The sequence below is a fragment of the Podarcis melisellensis genome, assembly GCF_964234715.1.
Source record: "Podarcis melisellensis genome assembly, chromosome: 6".
Taxonomy (NCBI): Eukaryota; Metazoa; Chordata; class Lepidosauria; order Squamata; family Lacertidae; genus Podarcis; species Podarcis melisellensis.
The window spans coordinates 75,158,506-75,184,687 of record NC_138538.1 but is presented as its reverse complement, the minus strand read 5'-3'; the positions used below and the strand labels follow the sequence as shown (position 1 = coordinate 75,184,687).

Below are 26,182 nucleotides of genomic sequence, written 5' to 3'. Positions count from 1 at the left end.
GGCTTAAAACACAGCTAGGTTTTTCCTTTTCTCAATTAGGATGGAAGAAATGGAGAAATGCATAAAACTGTGGTATTCCATAAGGAAAGACAGGATAGACATGGGTTGTGGGTAGCATCATGTGCACACTGCTTCCTATACCAGTGGTGGTAGTGTACTGGATGCAGAGTAAACGTGAGTGTGCATGCAGCCTGAATAAGGATTGTGAATGGCTCTCTCAATAAGAACAGCTGAGTGCCATGTGGTCATGTACTGTACTCAACTGTGTACTGCTTAAGTAGTCAGAGAGTGTTTCATTAGCCTTAGCATCCCACTGATTCACTTTGTTTTCAGCTCAGATGAGGACACCTGCTGTGTTTTCAATCCACCTAACACAGCTAATTATGAAGGCCGTAGCCTGCAGGAGCCCAAACCACAATAAACCAAAAAACAGTTTAAGATTCCACACAACAAAACAAAGCCTTTTTTAAAGCTGCTACAAAACAAACATAAAATACGCTTCTGGAATTTTTACGGGCACACCAAACTGTAATTTGCAAAGGCAAAATAATAATAAAAATCATGATGTGATCAGAACACAAAGAGCTTTCAACTCCCCAAAGCTAAAAAGATGCAGAGCTGTGTGACTACACAATGCAGTCAAAGCCAACAGAGCTTACAGTGGCTCTCTCTTTCCAGCTAGTCTCCTATATTCCCAACATGCTGCATGTCAGGGACAAAATAGGTGTGACGTTAATTGTGTGAATATAAATTAATATACAAGTATTTAAAAGAACCATAAACTGCTCAAGCAGCAGGAGGAACACTGGTATAGTGAAGGAAAGTTTGATCCTTTTTCCCTTTGTGTTGGTGCCCACTCCAAAACTGCTACTGGTGTGTTCCTAGCTTCAAAGATGGGATTATCTTCCTGGGATAAATTCCTGTTCCTACTAAAAGACGTGGATAAGTATTCTGCATCCAGGACAGTGAGGTTTCCTGCTTGCATACTGCTTAAGTGCATTAATACTAAAATATTAATGGAAATGCTATTGATTACAACAGAGATGCTTGACTTCCTTGTGGCATCAATATTTGATATTTGAAATGTTTTTCCCCCTTGAAACAATTTCTGAAATCTTAATTGTACGTGCAAGATTTGTTTCTTTGCTATACAGTTGTAACTTGGAAGTCAAACGGAATCCGTTCTGGAAGTCTGTTTGACTTCCAAAATGCTCAAAAACCAAATCGCAGCTTCTGATTGGCTGCAGGAAGCCGCAGAAGCCCCGTTGGACGTTCAGTTTCCAAAAGAACGTTTGCAAACCAGAACACTCACTTCCGGGTTTGTGGCGTTCGGGACCCAAAACGTACAAGTTACAGGGCGTTTGACAACCAGGGTATGACTGTATAGCCCAGGGGTTGTCAACCTGGTCCCTACCGCTCACTAGTGGCTGTTTCAGGATTCTAGGTGGGCGGTAGGGGGTTCTACAGCACAAACTGAATCCTCCTTCCCTCGAGCACTGGTGGGCGGTAAGGAAATTTACCATCAAGAAAGATGCATTAGTGGGCGTTAGCTATAAAAAGGTTGACTACCCCTGACATAGCCAAACCAGCACAATAGCAAGTGGCTGTGTCAGAATAAATGCATTCTGAATCTGAGTGAGTCCTGCTGTTGCTTGTCCCCAGCAGAGGGCGAAACTAGACATAATGGCCAAAAGCACCAACTGTGGCAGGCTGCATTTCACCACCTTCTCAAAATGACTTGCTGGAACAGGGCCTTCTCAGTAGTGGTGCCCGCCCTGTGGAACATGCTCTCATCAGATGTCAAGGAGATATACAACTTTTAGAAGGTATCAGAAGACAGCCCTGTATAGGGAAGTTTTTAAATGTTTGATGTCTCACTACATTTCTATATTTTGTTGGAAGCTGTCCAGTCAGATGTGTGGGATACAAATAATAAAATTATTATTAATTATTCCTAATCTTACAATCACATAAATGCAGCTTCCTCCACACCCACAAATTAATTCTGATACTCCCTCTTTTTCCAACTACAAAAATTTCTAAAAAAAGAGAGAGATAGTTAGAATGGCAACTATGGTAACAACCAGGTTTTCATCCCATGAAACAATGTGCAAATGATGGCATTTTGTATGTATTTTACTATGGTGGGGTTTTTTTTCTGGTAAGCACAACTTTGGAAAACTCGCAAATACAATTGGATTCACTCTGTTTTCTCTAAATTGTGCCCATTGTCATAAAGTATCCTCCACACAACCCAAACCGTAGCTGGGCTCAGCTACCATCAAGGTAGAACTTTTTATTTAAATTGGCCCTAAAAGTGACCTCATCAACGCCTTTCTTCAGTGGGTTCAATATACTGGATTTCTTTACCGTTATCTGGCACAATTACTCATAACTCTAATTTTTTTAAGGCTCTCGTCTTTTTCATCAGACAAGCTTTAGCCAATAAGCATGTACATCACATGGCCACCAGATTCTGCTATCTCTGAATGGTTTCCCGGGCTGATATCCACAGGGAGGCTCATAACTCCAGAGGTCTGCACTTTGATGACTAGCTCATGCTGTTTCAGTTGCATTAGATTAAAATAATAATGTCTGCTTTCTGACAGATGTGGAGACGCATGTAAATATGGTGAAAACAAAGAAAAAGCAATGTGTTGCTTAATGCTTTAAAACGGCCTCCCATGTCCTGATTCCAAAATCATCATCATTATAACATCATTCAGTTTCCAGCAAGGATCAAGCAATTTCTGTAGCTAGAGCATATATTATGTGCTCAAAATCTTGCTAATCAGGAAACCCGATTCCTGCAATCAGGGATAAATGAAATAAATTAGAAATATCTGGCTGATTGTTACATAAATTTAGTCACGTTTTCCAGCAACATCGATCCCTTTTCTCCAGGATAGGACAGGGAGTAAGAAAGGAACAGCAAAAATATCGAAACTGTGAGAGCTATCACCTTGCTTGTTGTTTTTTATAGTAAAGATTCTCAGAATAGATTGGAGTGTCAATTTCTGTGCCAGAAAGGAGACTTGGCGGTTGTGTGGCCAACTCTCTCATAGCTATATTCCCAGCTATGCTTAAGGCGTTGCCTGGGAGTGTATTTTAGAACTGAACCTCTGGTGATATAATTGGGTTCAGAAACTAACTAAATGACAGTTCCTGCAAGTCTCTTTAAGATAATCTTTATATTAAATAAACAAGCTGAAGGATAATTACAGGGAGAGTAAAATTGGGGTCTTGCAGGTTTCCTCCGTATCATTTGCGACCGCTCTAAGTGGGTAGCAGGCGTGACTGAACTGGATCTAGGCTCAGAGTCAGGACGGGGATAGGTTTCTGCACTTCCCTCTATATATCCAATTCCTCCTCCCATAATAACATCCTCAGGTTTTCACTTTTCCTTTCCCTGCTCCATAAATGCTGGATTTGAATTATTGAGCACAAGCGCGTTCATAATAAATTTGAACCGATTTGCAAAAAAAAAACCCAACACAGGTGATTGTGAAAGACTTGAGATAGAATTGTGAAGGACCTGGATTTAGCAAGCAAGGAAGAAAGAAGAGGAAAAGCAAACTAGCTGGCAGAATCACCCAACTGAGAGAGACCGAAAAGGGACACACCTGTCTTGGAATACGTCCATGATACCAGGCATGGCTGCGCAGATCTTCACTGCTCAACTGGAGCTCCTCTTCCAGCTCTTTCTTGAGTTTTTCTGGGGAACTCTCCATACCCAGCCTGTCCATAACATGCTTTTCCTTGGAAAACTGCAAGAGGGAAAGAGAAAGGAGACTTGACGAACGCCTTATCTTGCTCAAAACTTTCATTCTGCCCCATGTGCCATGAGACTCGCAACAAGCCAATGAAATCCCCACGCCACGTTTTACGAGCCTTTGATCCCTAAGCAGTATTTGTGGAAGCTCCTGCCAGGTGAGAAGCTAGGTAATGATTACATGCTGCAAGGTGATATTGTAAAATGTCCCACCTGGATGCTTGCGATAATAACTGGCGTGCCTGCTGAGTCATTTCTGTACCTTTGCAATAATAACGCTTTATGGAGAAAGGAATAAAAAGAAGATCCCAATTTGGGAGAGCCATAATTGCTCAGTCATCAGCCATGTGCTTTGCATGCAAGAGGTCCCCCAGGTTCAATCCCTGGCATCTCTACAGGAGGGCTGGAAAAGAGTTCCTGTCTGAAACCACTGGAGAGCTGATGTCTGTCATTGGACAATACCAGCTCAGTATAAGGCAGCTCCAGCACAAAATTCCATGTTTTACACAAGTTACACATTATTGCTAAACGATTATTGCCAAAAAAGAAGAAAAAGGTGCATCAAATATTGATTCATATGACCCTGCAAAGTACACCATAATCACATTGTTTTCCTTTGTGACACCTCCTGCAATACCTTCAGCAACGATTTAGCTCTCTCCCCCCTAATCACTTACGGCTGGTTCGGACCCAATCAGCGTATAAAATAATAAATGGGCTTGGGTATATTTCTGTTACAAAGCTTAAAGTCATATATAGCACAGGGTGTTTGTGTTTTGGCTTATTTGTGGATGATCCTTATCACTTTTACTTCCTGTGAAACTGAGCCTTGTGAATTTCACTTTCCCACTTTGGACTGCAGAAGTAAAACAGATAAAGCTCAATTTTCCAGCAAAGGAAACTGCCTTATACCCAGGCATACTACTTGTGTGTCTACCCCAGAACTGTCTACCTTGACTCTAGAGTCTTGGGCTTATGTCTTTTCCAATTTCTTTATCTGGCAATTCCAGAGACTGAATCCAGGAATTGTACAAATAACACACTCTACATTACTGAAGGTAAATAGGTACCACTGAGGCGGGAAGATAAAAGTGTTTCCATGTGCTCTGGCTTCCTTCGTGGTGTTCCATTGCGCCAGAAGATTAAAAGCAAGATGAGTGCCACACCCCATAGTCAATTTGACTGGACTTAACCGTCCAGGGGTCCTGAGCTATGGTCCATCCCTAGAGCTCACTCCAAAGTGCCCCCTTTTTAAAAAGGTGGGAACAAATAGAAGCCAGAGGGGGTTACAGTTCTCTCTCTCTCCCCTCCACAATAATGCAGCCCCCTATCACCTATATCCTGTCCTAAGTGTAGCAGTGTTCAATATTAGGGATTATTAGGAAAGAAAACACATTTGGCTTATTGTATACATTTCTAGTCACAACATATTTTTTTAAAAAACAGTGCAGAGTAAATGGCAACCCAATGCTACTGTGTTTACAGTGGCGTAGCGTGGGGGGTGCAGGGGGGGGCCGGCCGCACCGGGCGCAACATCTGGGGGTTAGGGAAATCCACGGGTTAGGGGGCGCAAATCCACGGGTTAGGGGGCGCAAATCCATGGGTTAGGGGGCACAAATTACTTGCCTTGCCCCAGGTGCTGATAACCCACACTACGCCACTGCGTGTTTAGGGATTTTATTTTATTTTTAATTATTTAAAAAAACTACAGAGATACAGGATACAGTGGTACCTCCAGTTGCGGACAGGATCCATTCCAGAAGTCCAGTCAGATCCCAAGGTTTCCACAACCTGAGGACCGCTTCTGCGCATGCGTGTGCGGCGAAACCTGGTAAAATACCTCCGGGTTTGCCCCGCACACATCCTGAAGTTTACGTAACCAGAGGGTTATGTAAACGGAGGTACGACTGTACAGATATCTAAAACTATTTGTGGTGTGGGCACAAATATGTTTCTCCCCCTCTCTGGGGGGTTATCCAATGAAAATGATTGGCAGAATATTCAGAATGGACTCAAGAACACACACAGACAACCCATAATTCACTTACAAAATTTGTTGCCACAAAGAAAATATGTCCCTGAGCCACAGTTGTTGGGACAACACTGGGAGATGTGCTGAAAGCGGAGCAATCACACAATGCCAGTTCATTCAGTACACAACTTAGATGAGACTGTTCTCATTCACATTCTCAACACACCACCCTCACTGTGTCAAGTAACGCTCTCTCTCTCTTTCTCTTTCTCTCTCTCTCTCTCTCTCTCTCTCTCTCTCTCTCTCTCTCTCTCATCATCATCATCTTCCCTTTCGACAGGGCTCTGGCTGAAATATCCCCACAATTCTTCTTGGCATGATGTCAGCGACCTGTCCAATGAGAGATTCTCGTCTCTGGCACTCTGATTAAGGATCAGCTGCTTTGTTCTTCACGAACACAGAATTAGGAGACGCAGGGTTAAATTAAAAGATGTGGGAGCTGAGCTTAATCCCTCATCTTTGTTCTCTCCCCTCCAGTCTATGCCTGCTCCCTTAGTTCAAACAGACAGCCCACAAGGCTTCAAGCAGCATTTTAATTAAGCCCAGCTGGCTCTCTTGCTGCTATTATTGCAGATTTTGTTTCAAAAATAAGGTATCCGTTACAATGATTTGTCCCCTACTCAGACATATTTGCTTTCTTTTCAATCTGGACTGTTTACATTTTGCTTTGTAGGCTGTGACCTGGTCCCAAAACACAACCAAAAACTGAAGAAACAGAAAGCTCTCTCATCAAATCAGTGACTGATGCAAGAAACTGGTCCTGTGTTTCCCAAGACTCTGCTAGTCACACACAGTAAATAATAGTAAATTCCTGGGCACACTACAGCATTATTATCACATGGTCTGATCCCTAAAGCCATTTGCACAAGCAACACTTAAAAATAATTTTTTTAATGGCCATCAATTTAACAAAAAGGCCATGTGCACTCACTCCCCTCCCCGCCTGGTCCTCTTTTCTAAAAAGAAAAAGAAAAAGAAAAAGAAAATATTGCCAGTCTCTAGCCTTAAAAGGTACTTTCACAGTGTCTATCACTTTATACACACACACACACACACACACACACACCTAAATCTGTATCTATAAATCTGGGTATCTGTAGCAGCTTGCTGGTTGCTAAATAAATCCTTGCTTGCTCCTTCCAAAAACAGCAGCACGGATAAAGGGATGCAGAATTGGAGACCCCATTGACTGTAGAGCGTTACCATGCAACAGCAGAAACATTCCCCTCACAAATGGTTGTGCATTTCTTCTTAGTAACTTGGATGAACCCCAAGGCCTCAAAGTGATGTGACTGCATCTCTGCAGTACTTGAGAAAGACCAAAGGATGCAAGTTCTCGTCCTCCAATCTAGGTTTTACTATGAATGCTCTGATCTTGAGAGCTCATCTTCCATTGTGTGCACTGTAGGAGGCATTTGCTACAGACTTCCTCGTTGTGCTGCTCCCTTGTGCAGCTAGTCTATTAAACTACCGGCAATTGGCCATAACATTAAGAGAGCATTGTTCTAAGTGGAACATTGCCAAGAAGAAAGACTGTTGTTCTTAGCTGACCTTTTTAATGCGATGGGAGCCAAGGCTGGCTCTATTGTTGATTTTCCTCTTGTGTTTCGCCTTCAAAGAGCAATGCTTTAAAGTCAGGGGTCAGGGAGAGCATCACCAAATGATAGCCGTTTATATACATGTATGATGCAGGTTAGGAGCCCACCAGAATTTAGAAATACTATTTCACATCACTGGATATTTATTTCTACCAAGTTAACTTTGACCTGAACTCCCCAAAAAGGGGTAGAGCACTGCCAGTTTTTGTATGAGTAGATTGCAGTCTCTTGGAAGTTGGCCGTCCCTGACTTAAGTCATGGCTGCAGGGATAAAATGGGTCTTCCTTTTACTAACCTGATGGTAAACACATTTAAACACATTTATTTACACCATTTTGTTGTAAAAAAGGATTAGTATTTCTCTCTACATAGTAAGAATGTAGTGCCTCATCACAATCTTGGATTTGCATGAAGTCAGGACAGTAAAATGGAGCACAAGAGAAGGCTGGTTTCACAAGAGCAGTTGCCATGGTATAGGAACAAGAGAGAAAGGACACTGAAATGGGGTAAGGGATGGTTTAAAACAACAGCAGAAGTTTGAGTAAAGCAGAGATGGAAAGGACTGGGAGGAAAATGGAGACGACGGCCACACGGATGTTACTAGCCCGGAGATAGAAAGACGACAAAGTCCCTACCAGAGAAGAATGGCAAACTGGGGAGGCCTGGCCAGATGGGTGGTGTATAATTTATTTATTTATTTATTTATTTGTTGTTGTTATTATTATTATTATTATTATTATTATTATACTATGCCGAAATGGCAAAACTGACCAGAAAGCTCAGGAACCAAAAATACCCAAACTTTTATAAAGAATGGGAAAAATTTATAACTTATCTGGAAAACCACTGTAAGCAGATGAAAACATTAGCAGGATTACAACAACAATTGTAATGTTGCAAATATTATGGATAAAATGGAGTGACATAAAATATGGATTACTGAATAATATGCAGTTGAATGGGTTGACAATAGGACCCATGGAGGGGAACGTGGGAAGTCCAGAGATTCGGATGAATCTCTAAATATGGATATGCATTTTGTATTGTTATAATTTTATACTTGTAAAACCAAATAAAAATTATCAGTAAAAAAAAAAAGGACAGAGGAAAATGGTGGGTAAGTGCTATGGAATATTTGAGTGCTTTGCATCCTTCTCTCACACATAAGGCAGCCGGGGAACGGAAGCAGGAGAAGCTTGGGTAAAGTGAGAAGGGAAAGACACTGAAAGGGAGAAAAGTGGCTGTTTTGAACAAGGCAGAAGGTTGAGTAAAGCAGGGGTGGAGAGGCACTGAGAGGAAAGTGGCAGCTGTAAGAAACAGCAGAGGTTGAATAAAGCTGAAAGTTCACATCATATCGAGCTGATAATGTTGTTTCCTCTCCAACATTCACATTATAATCTGTGGTGCAGAGACAATAAAGCTGATGGTACAATTCTCAACAGTTCCCTTCTTTTCCTCTCTCCTCTCCTTTTTCAATCTTGTGTAAATCATGCCCATATCCATATTACACATTACTGTACATTACATTACATGCATTCACATTACATTGCGTGTACAAGTTTTACCCTCAAGAAAGGAATCAGCCAGGTAAGCAATTGAATCAGCATTGAACCAGCAACTGAACCCACTCTAAATGTCAGAGCTCAGCCTTGGAACATCTGAAATGATGGGAAAGTGCTCCTGTACAAGGCAGCTTAAACCCAGGCACCTCTCACTTTTTAAATAAAACACTCCAATCTCATAACACTCCAATCACATAACAAATACTCCAATCTCACAACAAGTTTCTTCACCCCACCCCCAAATTATGAATTCCGCTTCCCAGATTTAGAAAGTCTCCAGATTGCCACTATTTTTCAGGAGGGATTCATACAGATATCAAAACATGAACAAAGGGTTGCACAATTTAAGTGCATTAAAGTACTCCAGTGGCCTACCACAACATATCCACTTAAAAAAAAAAAAAGCAACCCAGCCAGATGTGTGAAGTATAAATAATAGTGGTGGTGGTGAAAGTGTTATGAAAGTGACAAGGAAATGCACTGTGGGGTGTGTGGATGATTAATGGGAACCCATGTAAATGCCCTGTAAGCAAATCAGGACAAATGCAGAATGAATGGCCACTGGAGTATGATCACCCTGTAAACAAAACAGAACGAATGCTCAATAAAGACCAGCCATTGTACAACCAGTGTGTAAGCTTTGTGCAAGCAAATCAGCAATTGATGCTGAATAAACAGGTCATCTGGAGGAGCCCTTCAAATAATATAATAATCTCATTTTATTTTGGGTTTGCCCCTGGTGAAATAAAATAAAACAAGACAGTGACTTCATTTTTTTTGTACATAATCTCTAGTCTCTCTCTCATTAGGGGAATGCATTAGCAATCTTCTCCATCTCTTTCGTAAAGTATTATTTACGTCTAGCGTACCTAAAACGTTAGTGTGGCTTCCTGCTCTCTGTGATTAAAAAAAAGGAAACCTGAAACCCTGATGAGATTTTGAGTAAGCTGTTTGTGCAACATTTTGATGTCCTCGGCCTTCCTAGTGGGCTATCAGCCTTTCCTGCTGCTATGCATAGAGCCCTGCCAGGATACACTGAAATTAACCCCAGGAGCTGCCAGTCAAGGGCTTCTCACTTATGACAGGAAAGACCTCCGTGAGCAGATTTCACATTTATGATGAGACAGAATGCAGCATATTTAGAATACTCTCTGAATCTACCTAAACTACAGATCCTACAGATGCCCACTTAGGAACGGCTTGCAGTAAAAAGTAGCAAAATGCACAAGGCAAGTAGGCCAAGGATCCTATTATAATTTAAATAACAAAATACAAGAAACTGAGCATAATATAAGGTTGTAGGAGCTGCCCTAAAAGCTGCTCTAGAAGCTGAAGCACGAGCCTGTCATGCTCATATTATTGTGATCTTAAAGCAGTTGCATTGGCTGTTAGTAAACTAACACACATGGTTTTAGTCTTGTCCTATAAAGTCCTAAACAACCTGAGAACAGAATACCTGAAAAAGTATCTTTTCCCTTACTGCCCCCCCCCAAGATTGCTACAATCAGCTGATAAGGCTCTCCAGTACTGCTGTCTGTGGAAGTGTGATTGACATCAACCAAGCAGAAGGGCCTTTTCTGTGGTGGCTCCCTTGTTGAGGAAACATCTCCCCTCAGAGCTTAAGCAAATGCCCACAATGATGATGCTTATGCACCTTCTAAACACACCTCTGTCCTTCCAAGCAAAGTCACCATACTTTTAAACTCTTCCCTGAGTTCCAAGGGCTTTTTAGCTGTTGTTATTTTAGTGTTAGATATGTATTTTAAAATTGATGTACACTACCTCATGATTAATGTGTGAGGCGGTACAGAAATGTTTTCATAAATAAGCAGCAAAAAAAAAACCCAACCCCAAATAAGGGTAGTCCAAATGACAGCTTATGCCCACAAGAGACACAAACAGCAACCTGCTTACTACAGGTCATTCCCCTTTGTACCATAACTGCTGCACTGTCTCTGCACAGACAAGAATATGAAATGATGTCACATAATTATGAATATTCATTTGGAATCCACCCTGACTGTTGTGCTGCCAACTTCTAAGAGAGATGGGAAAGAATTTGTGGTAGAGGCTCATGAGATCAAGATCAAGACCTTAGAGGATTAAAGACAAAGCTTTGGGAGGGTAAAGGGGTGGAGCTCATGGTACAAACATGATGTTCATCTAAGGCAGAGGGCAGCCAATGTGGCACCTTCTAGGAGTTACTGGATTATAGCTCCAAACATCCCTGACCACTTGCGAACAGGCATGGGCTGATGAGAGTTGTAGGCCACAACACCTGAAAGGCATGTTGGGTATCGCTCATCTGAGGTGCATGGCTATTCCATATGCTTTCAAAGTCCCCTGCTACCATGCAATAGGTAAAGGTAAAGGTACCCCTGCCCGTACGGGCCAGTCGTGTCCGACTCTAGGGTTGTACGCCCATCTAACTTAAGAGGCCGGGGGCCAGTGCTGTCCGGAGACACTTCCGGGTCACGTGGCCAGCGTGACGAAGCTGCTCTGGCGAGCCAGCACCAGCGCAGCACACGGAAATGCCGTTTACCTTCCCGCTATAAAGCGGTACCTATTTATCTACTTGCACTTAGGGGTGCTTTCGAACTGCTAGGTGGGCAGGAGCTGGGACCGAAAGACGGGAGCTCACCCCGCCGCGGGGATTCGAACTGCCGACCATACGATCGGCAAGTCCTAGGCATTGAGGTTTTACCCACAGCGCCACCCACACCACCATGCAATAGGGCCTAGCAATATTGGTTGGGCATGTAGAAAATAAAAAGCTATCCCTTGCAATCTTATTGGACTACAGTGGTACCTTGGGTTAAGTACGTAATTCGTTCCGGAGGTCCGTACTTAACCTGAAACTGTTCTTAACCTGAAGCATCACTTTAGCTAATGGGGCCTCCTGCTGCTGCCACACCACCGGAGCACAATTTCTGTTCTCATCCTGAAGCAAAGTTCTTAACCTGAAGCACTATTTCTGGGTTAGCGGAGTCTGTAACCTGAAGCATATTTAACCTGAAGTGTATGTAACCCGAGGTACCACCGTATAACATTTCCTCAGCATCAAAGCTTATACTTCCAAGGGGGAAAAGGCCTGCAGGGCAGGGATCAGGTCTTCTAGGGCTCACAACCAATAATAATATACAAAACTATCTAAGCTCCACAGCATCTATCAAGCTTCACCACTATATTCTTAGCGTGCTTCTATTTAAACTAATGCACTGGCTCTGGTCAGAGCTAAGATCCTGCCTTACAATCTTGTCAGCACAGATCTAGCTGAGATTCCTGCATTGCAGGGGGTTGGACTAGATGACCCTTGGGTCCCCTCCAACTCATATGATTCTGTTATCCCTTTCAACTTATATCCTCAGAGAGCAAAAGTTAAGTTGCCATCTCTGGTCCTCTTTTCCTATGCTTACAAATGCTTTAAAATAGAACTTTATTGAACATGAAGCAGCAGAGATCTCAAAAGTTCTGCAGCGCATAACCAGCCTATTTTGAAGAGCTGGGAGCCTCTCAAATAGAATCTTATTTCTGAACAGGGCCAGATGGATTTCTATATAAAAATAATGCCCCCCCCCAATCATCCTGTTTCCCCAGAGGACATGTGGATTGGGTCAATGGAATGTTACCATGACAACATGCTGCATGATTTTAGGTATTAGGCCATTGTGCCAAGATAAACAACGTAGTCAAGAACCGTAGCTCTAATTCTACTTTGATAATGAACACTAAGCCTCAAAATTCACATGGAAGTTTTTATACCAGCCAGGATAAAATAATGGCTTTTACAACCTTAATCATGACCTTAAAACCCCTTCTTAAGCGGCGTGTTTGAACCAGCAGCTTTCTTTCCATTTGCTCTTACGTCACCCCGCAGTAAATTCCTAAGTTGCTCTTCTGCGAATTGCAGTCTACTCCACAAAGAGAAGCCTAGGGGACTCCTTGTGAGTAAATGCCTTCCAAGACAAGTTGACATGCTGACATTAACAGCTGCATGCACAGCAAAAACTCAACATGTTTTCCTCAACATCAAAATATAGTAGCTTGCATGGGCATAGCCAGGATTTTTGTTGGGAAGGGCAGGCCTTTGGGGGGGGCAGAACCTCAGTTAGCTATGTATTTGGATTGGTTATGATTGATTTAGGGGGGGCAGCTGATAGCAGGGACAGCAAACAGTGGTGAGATAATAATATGCTGGGTGGTTTGCCCTGCACCCCCTAAACTAGCCAGCTGCACTGAGGTGTGGTCTAAGATTCTGCCCCATTACCAGTGTTGAAGTAAAATTCTGTTTCCAGTCTGGTCACCTTCTGTACATTGGAACAGAAGAGGGACACTATCTTGCCTTTTGCCTCAGGCAGCAAAATGTATTGGGTCATGAAATACTCCCTGCCACCCTGCTTGCCCTATCACCATTCCCCTGTCAGGGGCCCAGGTAAGCCCCACTCCACATCACAAAATGCAGTGTACACACACCATTTGGATGGCAATGCCCATCAACTTTGTTGAGGCCTGGCCCCCTCAAAATATTTTATGGGGCACGGGCAAAGTGCCATTGATACCCTAGAGGTTGGCTCCTATATCCCCCAATGCAAATCTGTACCCAGACTAAACGATGCTGAATCATAACCAGGATTGTCCTCATAACCAGAGTTTGAAACCAGGATTTGAAGATAGTTATGTAAACCCTGGTCATAATGAATCGATCACATAATGAATAGATCACAAACAATTAAAACCACAATAGGAGGGCAAAATTCACAAAGGGAATTTATGAGTCTATGGCATGTTTCTGACCTCCTAACTGAGGGATGGAGTCACTGTTGTTTATGAGCGTCATCTTTTGACAGTGATTAGTATTAATAATAAAATTATTCTTAGAGTTGCATACTTAACAAGATCTGAGATTTTGGTAACACAGCACTTAAAAAAAAAGTATATAAATACATTTTGCTAGACCCTTTTAATGAAACTCAGTAAAAGGTATCTGATAAAAGAAAGTACATTGTGTTATGAATTTCTATATTAAGTGCCTGTGTATTATTTTTAGTCATATAGCATATCACTTTCAGGTTCCCGTAAAGAAAAGCAGAGATGTTTTGAATGCTTTATGTAATCTGATAAACAATTTGTAAATAAATCCTTCTTGCAACTACTGACTTCACATTTTCTTTATGATGCAACCTTCTGTCTGTTTACAACTTCAGGTTAGCAGGCAGCCTAAAGTTTAAAACAGAGGTTATTGAATAATTCAGTCTTAGTAAATTTCAATGCATGTTGACCTGATCTGCATGCATCTTCTAATCTAGACTATTGTTATTATTATTAATACTACATATTTATTTATTTATTCAGACCTCATCTTTTTCCCTGATGGAACTCAAGGCGGCTTACAGATAAAAACCAACAAAAAATCATTAAAATACAATTAAACATTAATAGAATTAAAACTATGTACATATAGAAAATTGGTTGAAAACATACCAATAATTACAATAAAAGCAGCACAAAGAAAAAAGCATGGACCAGGAAATATTTATTCATCCTTCCCAAATGTTTCAAAGATCAAGACCACATATCTAAATATGTTTTTAAAGGCATCTTTTAAAAGGAACTATGTTTGGAAGAGTATATCTGGAAAGAAAGGATGCATTTTAAATGTTATACTCATGAGTTTTCACACAGATTTTAAAACAAACATTGCAGATTAATTGTGGAAATGGCATGGAAAGGACTTGTGGGTAAAAGAATGCAATAATTACCCAGACTGAAAATAAGACTATTTTTTCTTATTTATCTTTTCAGCTACTAGTAGTCCTTATACCATTTCTATCCACAAGCAGTTCAGAGTGGCATACCTGGGGATATTCCACATTTTATCTGCGCAAAATCTTGTGAGATAGGGAGGGAGAGATTTGGCTAAGATCAGTCAGCGAGCTATGTGGCTGAGCAGGATTTTGAACACAGGTCTCTGTGGCAGACTCCCAACATTTTAACCACTACACCACAACTATGCCTGGACAACAGTGTGTAACATAAAAATGTGACCTTTTCTGGATCTGTAGATAGAATATACGTGTAAGTACAATAGTGATATCAATCACACACACTTCCTTAACATTACAGACCACCTACCTTGACACCAATAATGGCCTTGCGGTGATAAAAACAGCAGAGAGATGCTATGAGCGTTTGAAGAACATTGGAATCTTTCGGCATTTTCAGATCTTTTGTCCCGCAGACCAACAACCTCCCTTGGCACACAAGAGGAATGGTCCCTTCCAGCTACTTCCAAGAGCTCCCACTGAGTTTAGCTCCTGCTTTGCTGGGTCTTCTACACTTCCCCCGCCCTCCCCAACCTCATATTTTAATCCCAGGCCGTTTCCTCAGTGAAAGCTGATCCTGTCATCTAAGAAGGTCATCTCCCGCTTGCTTCCAGCAATGGATCAGAATCATCATGGGACTTCATTCAGCTTGCCAACGAAATCCTAACCCTCAAAGAGAGGGAGAGGAGGGAGCGAATCTCTGTTTGGGAATCCCCCAGATTACAAACCACAAATCCCCAATCCAGCAAAAAAAATCATCACCTTGTTCTTCAGCACGTAATAGATTGAGTCATTGGGCCCAGAAAGGTTTCCAAGTCCAGTTATACCCCTGCAGCCACACACTAAAAAGCAATGCCCATGCTTGCATCAGTAACATTGCTACGTACACGACTGATAAGCAGGGTTCATGGGTGGGGGGAGAACAGTTGGTTGCCTAGGGGGTTGCATGTCTCTGTTACTCATCATCTACAAGGTTACATCCTAGCGCACAGGTAACCAAGGGAAAAAAGTCGAGACTGTTTGTCTTGAAATAGGAAGCTGCTGACAACCTGTCATGCAGCAACAACAGAGCACAGCCAGTAGCATCATCACAGCAGCTGCTAGCGTCATAGAAGCAAACGCAGCCTTCCTCTATTTAATTAGAAGATAAGTCGGTCAATTGCCAGATCTGGTGCACACAATTATGCAGCCTTCTGGAAAGCAGCACTTACTACAGCTCTCTGGGCAGCCTTTGGGTAGGAGGCAACTGAAAAACCACGGGATTGCTGCCATTGATTTCAATTGAAACAGGAGATTTCAGCTTCTGGAGTGGGTGGGGGCAAGTTCCTTTGAAAAGACAAGTTAAGCCAAACTTTGTCACTGGCAGACCAGAAATAAAGGTCAGTCTATACCCTATGGTTCTGGACATAAAAAGCTCGACACAAATAAGGATTATGCAAGGCACCATGCACTTTTAAAACATATCCCTTTCAATGCTTTCCTTTAATTATAGGTTGCATTGCAGAATCCAGACCACAATGCGCCGTGAGCAGAAAGTGGAAGGCCTGTAGAAAGGAACTTGCAGAGCAAAGGGTCCTAAATGTGTCAAGTTAGTGATCCAAGTAATATACTGCAAAGAATGAACAACATACATATAAAAACAAGCACACGGTGCATTCTCAGCTGGAAGAAAAGCCGCTCCAAATCTGCAATACAATGGTCAGACCTCTAAGCAAAACTCACCTACCAAGTCATGTCAAATGACATTGTGGTGCAATTTCACACCATCTAAAATCCAGTCCCAATGCTGAGGCAATTAATATAGAACTACAGTGGTACCTCGGGTTAAGTACTTAATTCGTTCCGGAGGTCTGTACTTAACCTGAAACTGTTCCTAACCTGAAGCACCACTTTAAGTAATGGGGCCTCCTGCTGCTGCCGCGCCGCCAGAGCAAGATTTCTGTTCTCATCCTGAAGCAAAGTTCTTAACCTGAAGCACTATTTCTGGGTTAGCGGTGGTTAACAGTGATACCTCAGGTTACATACACTTCAGGTTACAGATGCTTCAGGTTACAGACTCCGCTAACCCAGAAATAGTACCTCGGGTTAAGAACTTTGCTTCAGGATGAGAACAGAAATCACGCAGCAGCACGGCAACAGCAGGAGACCCCATTAGCTAAAGTGGTGCTTCAGGTTAAGAACAGTTTCGGGTTAAGAATGGACCTCCAGAACGAATTAAGTTCTTAACCCAAGGTACCACTGTAGTAGATAGGAATCCTCCAATATAACTAAGAAACATTAACATCGTAACCTCATAATATTTCTATTCAGAAGCAAATCCCGCCCACAGGTTAAGTGGCTACAAGACTGCAGCCTAAAAGGTAACGGAGCTATCCATGCATTGAAAAAAACAACATGTGGTTCAGTCCTTTCTGGACTCTTACCATTTCAGAGTGGAGCAAGGATTTGCATGTTTGAATACATGCAAGAAAGTTAGCATGCTGTAAATAAAAGAGTTTTTGCATAGCATCCTGTATCAATTTGTTTTCTGTGCTTAGATACATGTGACAGCGTTGTTTTTAAATGTGGTGGGAACATTCCAACTTGTGATTTCTAACCAAACATCTGAAACAGAGTACAGGCCAGAAAATATTTTTTTGAACATGAAAGTTCCCCAATGCAGGCAATATGAAAGAAGTCATCTCCCCCCTCCCACTTGACATTATAAAAAGTTACTGGAATTCTCCACCACAATATGTTTATTATGAGGAAAGCATTTAAATAGTTTCAAGCACATGACCAGCCATATATAGTTTTGAAAACATCCAAATGTTTAATTTTAGGTGTTTAATTTTAGAAGGAACCAGAAATCCATTGCCAAACAGATGCATAACTTGTCCATAATGTGTTCACAGAGCAGCCAGACAGGGGATGGATTATGGGAACAGCTCTCTTCCTAACAGCCTTGTTCTATAGTTTCGGTAAAGAATATTTTTTTCCTGTTGTTCTGACTGTATCTGATGGAAATTCTAAGTGCAGACAGGGTAGAAGAGCTTTGCTGGATTAACTAATCCAGGCTTCCTCAAACTCAGCCCTCCAGATGTTTTTGCCTACAACTCCCATGACCCCTAGCTAGCAGGACCAGTGGTCAGGGATGATGGGAACTGTAGTCTCAAAACATCTGGCTGAGTTTGAGGAAGCCTGAACTAATCCAAAATAAGAAACACTGCAACGAAACTGAGACGATCTAGTTGGATAGTGATTTATTATAATCCCTAAACCTGCTGTGTCAGCAAACAGATGCTCAGGAAAGCAGATTTTGATTATAGGCCTACTGGTGATGTAATAAAAGTTTTGCTGATGCTTGCAGGGACATTTCTTTGCAAGTATAGGAAACACACATCTTTTTTTGGTATTTTCATATTCCATCAATGCTCAGCTCAAAAGAGTCCTGCAATAGCTTACAAAACAAAAAGTGTTTTTTCAGAACAGCTAAAAATGACAATAATTCAATAGGATGGTCACTTAGGCATTGTAAAAAAAAGAAAGAAAGACGTCACAGATTTGCGTAAATGTACACCTCTTAAGTTATATGGACAGATGCAAAATTAAAAATAACTGTTTTAATTTAAACAGAAATACAATGCATCTCACCATTGTGGAAAAGACTATGGCCTTATATAGAGATCTCAGAGCTTGTTTTTTGGGAAACCTTTTGTGAGCAAGAGCTGGTTGGATCCTCACTCATCCCAATTGTGATCTTTCGGCAGGCCACAATAAAGCTGTTACAAACAAGGTGGCCATTTTTTTCAATAGCAGCTCAAAAAAAAAATCACTATAATTTCCTAAAGACTTCTGCTGTGAACAGCAAACAGGACCACTCACAATAGTATGCTTGATGTTCTTGTTAATCTCAGTTTGTATTGATAATTATTAGGGTCATATATTATGAGTGCTATTTTCTGTCCCTGTTTCTCTGGTGTTTCTCTTAGCTGGAGTCCTAATCTGCAACTAATTGTGATGGTTGGTATCTGTACTATTCCTCTGTTTTGTAATTGTCATTGTGACAAACGCAAATAAAATCGATCAATTCTATTCTACTCAGTTGGCTCTCCAAATACAGGCCCATTTTTATGGTTTTTTTATCTTTAAAACTGACTTGGACCAGGACAACCTTTCAAATAGGACTGTCCTCTGCAAAGCTGAACACATGACCATTCTACATCTCAACTGTTTCCACTTAGTGCCTACTTTATTGATCCAATTTCACACAAAAGGGATTGGGCTTCTGCATCAGACGAAATCCACTGAGGGCATTTTGCGCACAACACTGAAAGTGTATCTCTGCATTTCCTGTCCCTTTAATGTGAATGTAGAACCAACCTAGGATAAGTCACTTTGTATTCGATTTAAAAGTAGCTCTCCTGCTTTTTATCCCATGGGAACCATATACACAGATGGGAACAAACTGCCAGGGAGGTTCAAAGGTCAATTTTAAGGTCATGAGCAAAATAACAAAGCAGCAGTTGTCATATATTCCCTAAGCCTACTAATTGTGATGATATAGCTGGTTACTGAGATTCGTCTGGCAAGCAGTTGGTGTAGGAGGTTTGTTGTCTCTTCACATAAAAATAAACTGAAAGTGTATTGCATGAAAGTACAGCATCAGATCTACCCAACAGAAAAGCTCTAGTCAGCACTCGGTTATAATCTGCCAGAATACGGATGTAACAGTCAGAGGAAAGCATCTGTTCGTAGATTCAAGCTCAAAGTGGGTGAACACTAGAAACTATTCTAACAACACACCTCATATTAATGTGACCATTCAGAATTAAAACAGCACTTACATAGCTGCAAAAATCAAGCTACTTATTTTAAATACAGTGGACGCTCGGGTTGCAAACGTGATCCATGCAGGATGCGCTTTCGCAACCCATGTCTGCGCACGCGCGGGTTGCAATTCAGTGCTTCTGCACATGCACAAAGCACGATTTAGCGCTTCTGCGCATGTACGACCGCCGAAACCTGGAAGTAACCCATTCTGGTACTTCCAGGTTTTGGCAGTCCGTAACCTGAAAAAACACAACCTGAAGAGGCTGTAACCCAAAGTATGACTGTACAGTCAAAGCCAAGTGACTGGCATGTAAAGTAAGTCAGAAGATGAACACAAAGGACTTCTAAATCTCACTGGTTTCAAATTTAAAAACATGCTTCCACCGAGATCTACTTCAGCAAAATCTAAATTGCATCTTGGCAGGTTGGAAGCCAGCAATGTGCTATTCCATCCATGTATGCATGCACTAACATAGTCTTTTGCACGTGCCCCGTTTTTGTAGCATTCACATGGCATTTCTGCACATTACATAAACAACATGACTCCACCACTGAAGTCTTGCACCACTCCTCTAAAGAACTGCTGCCAATGCTTATAGGTCAGCAGAAAACAAAGCTTTCCACAGTGAAGCTCAACACAGACAGCAGTTTTTAAGTGACTTAATGGTGGTATGAGAAGCTTTTCTGCTCATAGTGCACTGTACATGAATATTCTTTTGTCCCACTGCTACCAAATAGAAGGTTCCTGGTGCAAATGGATGCCGCTTCCAGCTTGCGACATGTGGGGTTGCCAATTTCCACTGGTTGCCCTCCCAACTCTCCCCACCTTGTGAAACAACACAACACCACACACACTCTTCAACATACTGTTCAATTAGTGTCCCAATTTTATAATTATCCTTTTCCAGAGAATCTGTCCAAGGACTCGCATCACAAACTGGTCAACTTATGTCTATCTGCAGCCTTTCACAGGGTCAAATCATCATTTTCTCTAACTCAATCCTGTTTGCTCTGACTAGCAGTATCTCCCACCCTTGTTCATTGGATCATTTAAATGGAGATGCCAAGGATTTAACTAGGAACCTTGAAGATGCAAAGCATGAGTTTCATCTTTGAGCCTCAGCCATTTCCAAAATAGTGACAGCCCAAAAAAATATTTTTAGTTAGAGACCACGGCTCAGCTGTAAGAAACATCCTTTGCATGCAGGAGGTCCTAAATTAAATCAATGGCATCTCCAGTTAAAAGGATCTGGTTAGTACGTTGTGGGAAATACCTTCTGAAACAGGGCCAGGAGGCCGAATCTAGAACTGGCTGACCCTTCACAGGCCATTCTGACAGGAGGGCAGGGTAGCTTACCTATCAATTACCTGACATTGTATGACACCAGCTGAGTCAAAGTTCAAGCCCTGGGTGCAGGCAAAGCCTTATCTCTGCTAAGATGGAGATCAGCCTCTTCATGCTCTTTGAGAGTAAAAGGCAGCAGTACAGGTTTGTCTCTGCCCCAAATGGCCATATGGATCAAATTCAGAGACCTGGAAGGCATGATTAGGCACATGGGCTGCAGGTTCCCCACTACTGCAGCAGAACCATTTCCATCTCCGATAAGCAACACTGGGCTAGATAAATAAATGGTACAAGGACAATCCCTAAATTCTAAGCTATATATATATATCTTTGTGTCATAAGGTCGCAAAGGAAGTTTTCATTCCCAAGAAGGCAACTGCAACTACAGCTAGTGTTTTCTGTTAAAGGACAAGAAACAAATGGGTGTTGCCCATGCTCTAGGAAGCAATTGTTCTTCTATGAAATAGGGTGAATATAATCTGGACAATACATGTAAAAATGTATTGACAAAGCTTATTTTATGCATGCTACTGCTAACTAAATGGCCCTGCTGCATGGAGGAACACAATGCACCTCTTTTGTGTTAAGAGTCTGAATCTAGTATCCACATGGCAAGAAATTACACTCTGGCACCCCCCTATGGATAACAATAATATGTTGGGAGAGTTTGTTTCAAAAACGAAACACTGCAGTGCAGCTCCTTTATTTTCCTTCTTTTGAGGAGCTGAGAAACTTGCCAAGGTTGAATCTCCAGCAAAATGGTTTTGAGTAAGGTGCAAAAATGCCTCATTCTACTTTCAGAACTTTTTAGTAACCAGGGTGCCCCAAATGTCAGCTTTCTGAATTGCCTAGAAATACCTTTGCCACTTAGGAGTGCAGTTTTTATCTCTCTTCCTTTCCTAGGTTTCTTATCCACTACTTCTTGGGCATCTGCACTAATTGAAGGATATGCAGATCTGTGAACCTGTGTCTATTTAAAAACCAACCAACCAACCAACCAAGCAACCTGTATTGAGAGAGAACTGACTAAACATAATATGATAGTCTTGAACCAACGAACCGTATACATACAAAATTTTGGAGTTCTAACCCATATCAGATGTACAGTTTAAATAACTCTGTGAGCTAGTCAGGGCAATCAATTACTGAGGCCCAAGAGTTGCGGTTCTCAAGGGTGTGGTAGGAGAAGATAGAAAGTGAAACGGGAAGATTCAATGACAATCAAATAAATATTTAAACATTTCAGTGTTAGTATTATCAGTATGGGCTGGATAACAATTATTGTTAAAGCAGTTATTTTATAATTATCCTTTTCCAGAGAATCTGTCCAAGTCCAAAGTGAAGTTTAAGCAGAGTATCTCACATTTTAATACCAGATAACTTGTTTTCTCTTTTGTATCAATGGGGGGCGGAATCATTCTACTTGTCACACTAGAGGGCAGTGTATTACCACAAGGAACATTGCATAAGTGGATCTAGCAACAGCTAAACCACAGCGATTTATGTTCAACCATTTCAGTATAAGACACCTGTCAATTACTGCCTTGGTCTGCCATTTTCAGAAGTTTAAATAAGACTGAGCAGTTAAATTGAAAATTAAAACAAACAAACACACACACACACTCGAACGTTTGTGGGTATATACATATCCCTTTTTAGATTAATAGGGGACTGAGGGGCAGATGGGGCTCATCAACTTGGGAAGGTAGCCCCATCTAAGAGAAGGAAAATACTGATTCTGAACTTCTGCTGCCTTATGGCTATACCTATTTGTGAGACTTTGGGAGTAAACCCTGAGGAAAAACCTGAACACACTGCCTTGTGGGACATCTTTGGGAGAAGAAAAGGCTAAGGAGTACACCCTACACAAACCTGGAGTGCTGTCCCTAAGACAGTTGGATGGTGCCTTGCATGCCGCCTCCTAGCAACTCCTGCAGCCAAGCTGGTGCCAAACATTTTGCTTTTCTTTTCTTTGGACCACATTGAGACGGGGGCGGGGGGCGGTCTTGTCAACTGGGCAGCCCAGGACCTTTATACACACTCTGTCCAGGCTTGCACCCTGGACAAGTGGGATGGACAACCATAGCAGTGCTTAAGGCTACCAGCATCACAAGGAAAGGGCAGGTAGTAGCAGAAGCATTGTCATGCCTGCCTATTAGAGTTGCCATATTCTGAAGACCAAAAAAAGAGGACACATTTGTCAACTTCTACTTTTAACTATGGATCACTATGACAACTCTCATTTTATATACTCATGCTTGTTTAATGTTGTTGCCTCCTAGTTTCCATCATCAGTTACCTTCATGCACTTTAAATATGTGTAGGGAATCTAAATGGTGCAACTGTGGATGATGTGCAGATTCCAGAACAGGCATGCATCACTCTAAAGCTTGATAACATGAAATTTGGATAGGATATCCTTATTACAAGAATGTGATGTTCCTATATTTGGTTTTAAAAATAAAACAGTGCTTGGTCATGTTCATGTATTTATGTAATTGGTTATTTCTTTATTTTCTAAGGTCACATGCACATCACACATTCAAAGCACTCTTATAACACTTTAACAGCCATGGCTTCCTCCAAAAATTCATGGGAACTGAAGTTTGTAAAGGGTGTGAGAACCTTTACAGAGGTACAATTCCCAAACTGCTCTGAAGAAGAAGAGCAAAATATAAACTACAAATAATTTGAAACAGTTAACAAGGTGTTCTCTACTAAATTTTCAAAGCCAGTCGTGATTCACATGAAGCACCATTCTTAATAGATTTCATATGACCCTCTTTTAAAATCTAGTAATGCCAAAAAGACGAGCTTCAGAAAAAGCCAACCTTCCGTGTCCAACAGAGAAACTGTTTCAGTTTATCTTTTTTGGCACAAACATTAATCTGACATGTGGGTGTGTGACCCACAATGGCAAGAAGATTAGTGCCGGTAACCGGTCACGAGTGCAATCATTGTCCAAAGAACCAATGAGTTGCAAAAATGTGCTTAGCTTTAATTTGGCAAAAGTAATAAAAGCAATTGCTCTCAGTTCTCTCTTGATTTACCACCCAATAAATGTCACTAGATGAGTACCAATGTTTCCTACAGGGGAGGTCGGCTCTATAAAACACCAGCCTGGGCTGCAAAGCCATGCGGATCAATGTTTCCCAAAGGAAATGCAAGGGCAGAACCAACAATGAGTGGCAGGAACTGGGTGGGTGGGTTAAGAGGCTGAGGGTGGGTGGTCAATGGGCATCAGGGACAATTCTTATTTTTATTATTCTTATACAAATTTAGAGACCACTTCACAGCATAAAGCCATCAAAGTTATGTCCACGATAAAAACAAGAGTACACAAGCTCTAAGAACAATAAAATCAGTTCAGCAAACTTCGAAACAATAAAACTTTCCATACAAACTCAAAAACAAAAACAAAACAATGGGTGGCATTCAACGTCAAGCTACTGTGATTATTCCATCTGCCCGAGCGTTTCAGCTAAACAGAATGTGACATACTGAACAATCCCCACACATACACATATGCTGTTTTAGGGGTTCTTGTGAACTCCCCCTCCAAGCCATTTTGGGGTTGGGGCACAGGGCAGAGAAAGGAACCCCCCTGTTCAAGCAGAAGGTCTTGTAGAAGACCTCCATGGTGGGGCTCCTTAGGTGAATGCTGCCCAGCTGAACAATTTCATCAGATATTAAACTGATCTTCCATAATGAATGGGTTTCACTTCAACAGGCACCTAAACATCACTGTCTGATTGCAGCTAGTAACTGATTCCAGAGAGCTGGAGCTGCAAACCTAAAAACTCAGTTTCTAGTATAGGCCAAGTGCACCTATGGAGAATATGGTACTCTCAGCAGCGCCCCATATGAGGAGTGCAGTTGCTGGCCAGAGACAGAGTAGGCAAGGTGGCCTCTTAGATATAATGGTCCCAAGTTGTTTAGGGTTTCAAATGCTAGAAGCAGAAACTTGTACTGCTCCCCATAGCATGTTTGCAGCCAGTGTAGCTCCTCTAGCAGAGGAATGAGTAAACGTAATGTCAATGGAGCACCACAGTCAACACAACCTAGCTTGCTGCATTCTGAACCAGCTGCAGCTTCCAAGTTAAACCGCAGAGAAGTCCCACACAGAGCAACTGCATAATCCAGCCTTGAGAGCACCAATACCAAAATCACAGGGGCCAAGCTATCTCTGTCCAGAATCAATGTGTGAAAGAAAAGCTTAGAACGGAAAGTTCCATCTGAGAAAGAGGGCAAGGCTAACAAGATACAGAATTCTACGAGTGGGTGTCTTGGGTATTATCACAAGGGACCATATGAACTTCATTATTGGTTCCTCTCTGCACACAGTTGAAAGTGAATTCAGAACTGTATCATGTTGCAAGGGCTTAACACAACTTTTCCAACCTGTGGACAGTAAATTTGCAGTCCTCACTTAAGTCTTTCCTTGGTAGTATCATTGTCCCTGTTTTGCTGTTGGGGGGACATTTTGTGGGAGTGTCTTTTTAAAATGTTCCTTGCATGTGCACTAGAGATCTTTAGATTTCAGAAAAAGAAACCTGTTATGATCACTTTACTGGGAGCAGATGCTAGATAAAACCAAAGGCCTTTCTAGTCCAGCACCTTCTGTTTCCCAGGTGCTTCTGGGAATCCTGCACGCAGGAAACAAGGGCAATAGCATTCCCCTGCTTGTAATTCCTCAACAACTGGCAATTCAAAGAGTTACATCCCTACAGGTGCTCTGAGCGATGCCAGTGGGAAAACTAAGAACATGCCTTCTGACTGTAATCGCTGGGGAAACTGTAATAAATTCCGCAGTTCTATCCCATCAGACAATCCTCCGCCAAGTCATCTATAAAGAGCTATTCTTCAAAGCTTGCGCCCAACATCAGTATTCAACAGTAATATTTCCTTTTAAGGCAGTGATGGGATTCATTCTTCCACCTTCCTTTCTCCAGATCCATACACAGCAGAAACAAACCTTATTCTATGCAAAACAGATTTTCAGGGCTGACAGTGGGTGAGGAGGGAGGCAATGCCAAAGAGCTTCTGCAAATTTTATTGCAAACGCTCCGGTACTGTTCTCTTCTGCACTCACAGCTGGCACTGTCTTAGCTGCTCTCCCCCACAGAGACAAGGCATTTAAGCTGCTCATGTGCAGTCTCAGGGAAAGGCAGACGGTGAGGAAATCCTCTAGAAGCCAGTTTGCCTTTCCATATTATTAAAAACAAAACAAAAAACAAAA

The 26,182-nt window shown here is 41.8% G+C and overlaps 1 protein-coding gene across 4 annotated transcripts in view; it reads right to left on the bottom strand.

Moving 5' to 3' along the window:
- BCAR3 (BCAR3 adaptor protein, NSP family member) overlaps positions 1 to 26,182 on the bottom strand; it is a 77,999-nt gene that overhangs the window by 18,690 nt on the left and 33,127 nt on the right. For 2 of the 4 annotated variants that reach the window (XM_081916023.1, XM_081916022.1), the window contains one exon: positions 3,624 to 3,767. In XM_081916023.1, the coding sequence (XP_081772149.1) occupies positions 3,624 to 3,767 (144 nt within the window). Of the gene's footprint in view, positions 1 to 3,623; positions 3,768 to 15,096; positions 15,295 to 17,209; positions 17,238 to 26,182 lie in introns of those variants that run through there. The other 2 variants (XM_081916025.1, XM_081916024.1) reach the window with 2 other exon arrangements.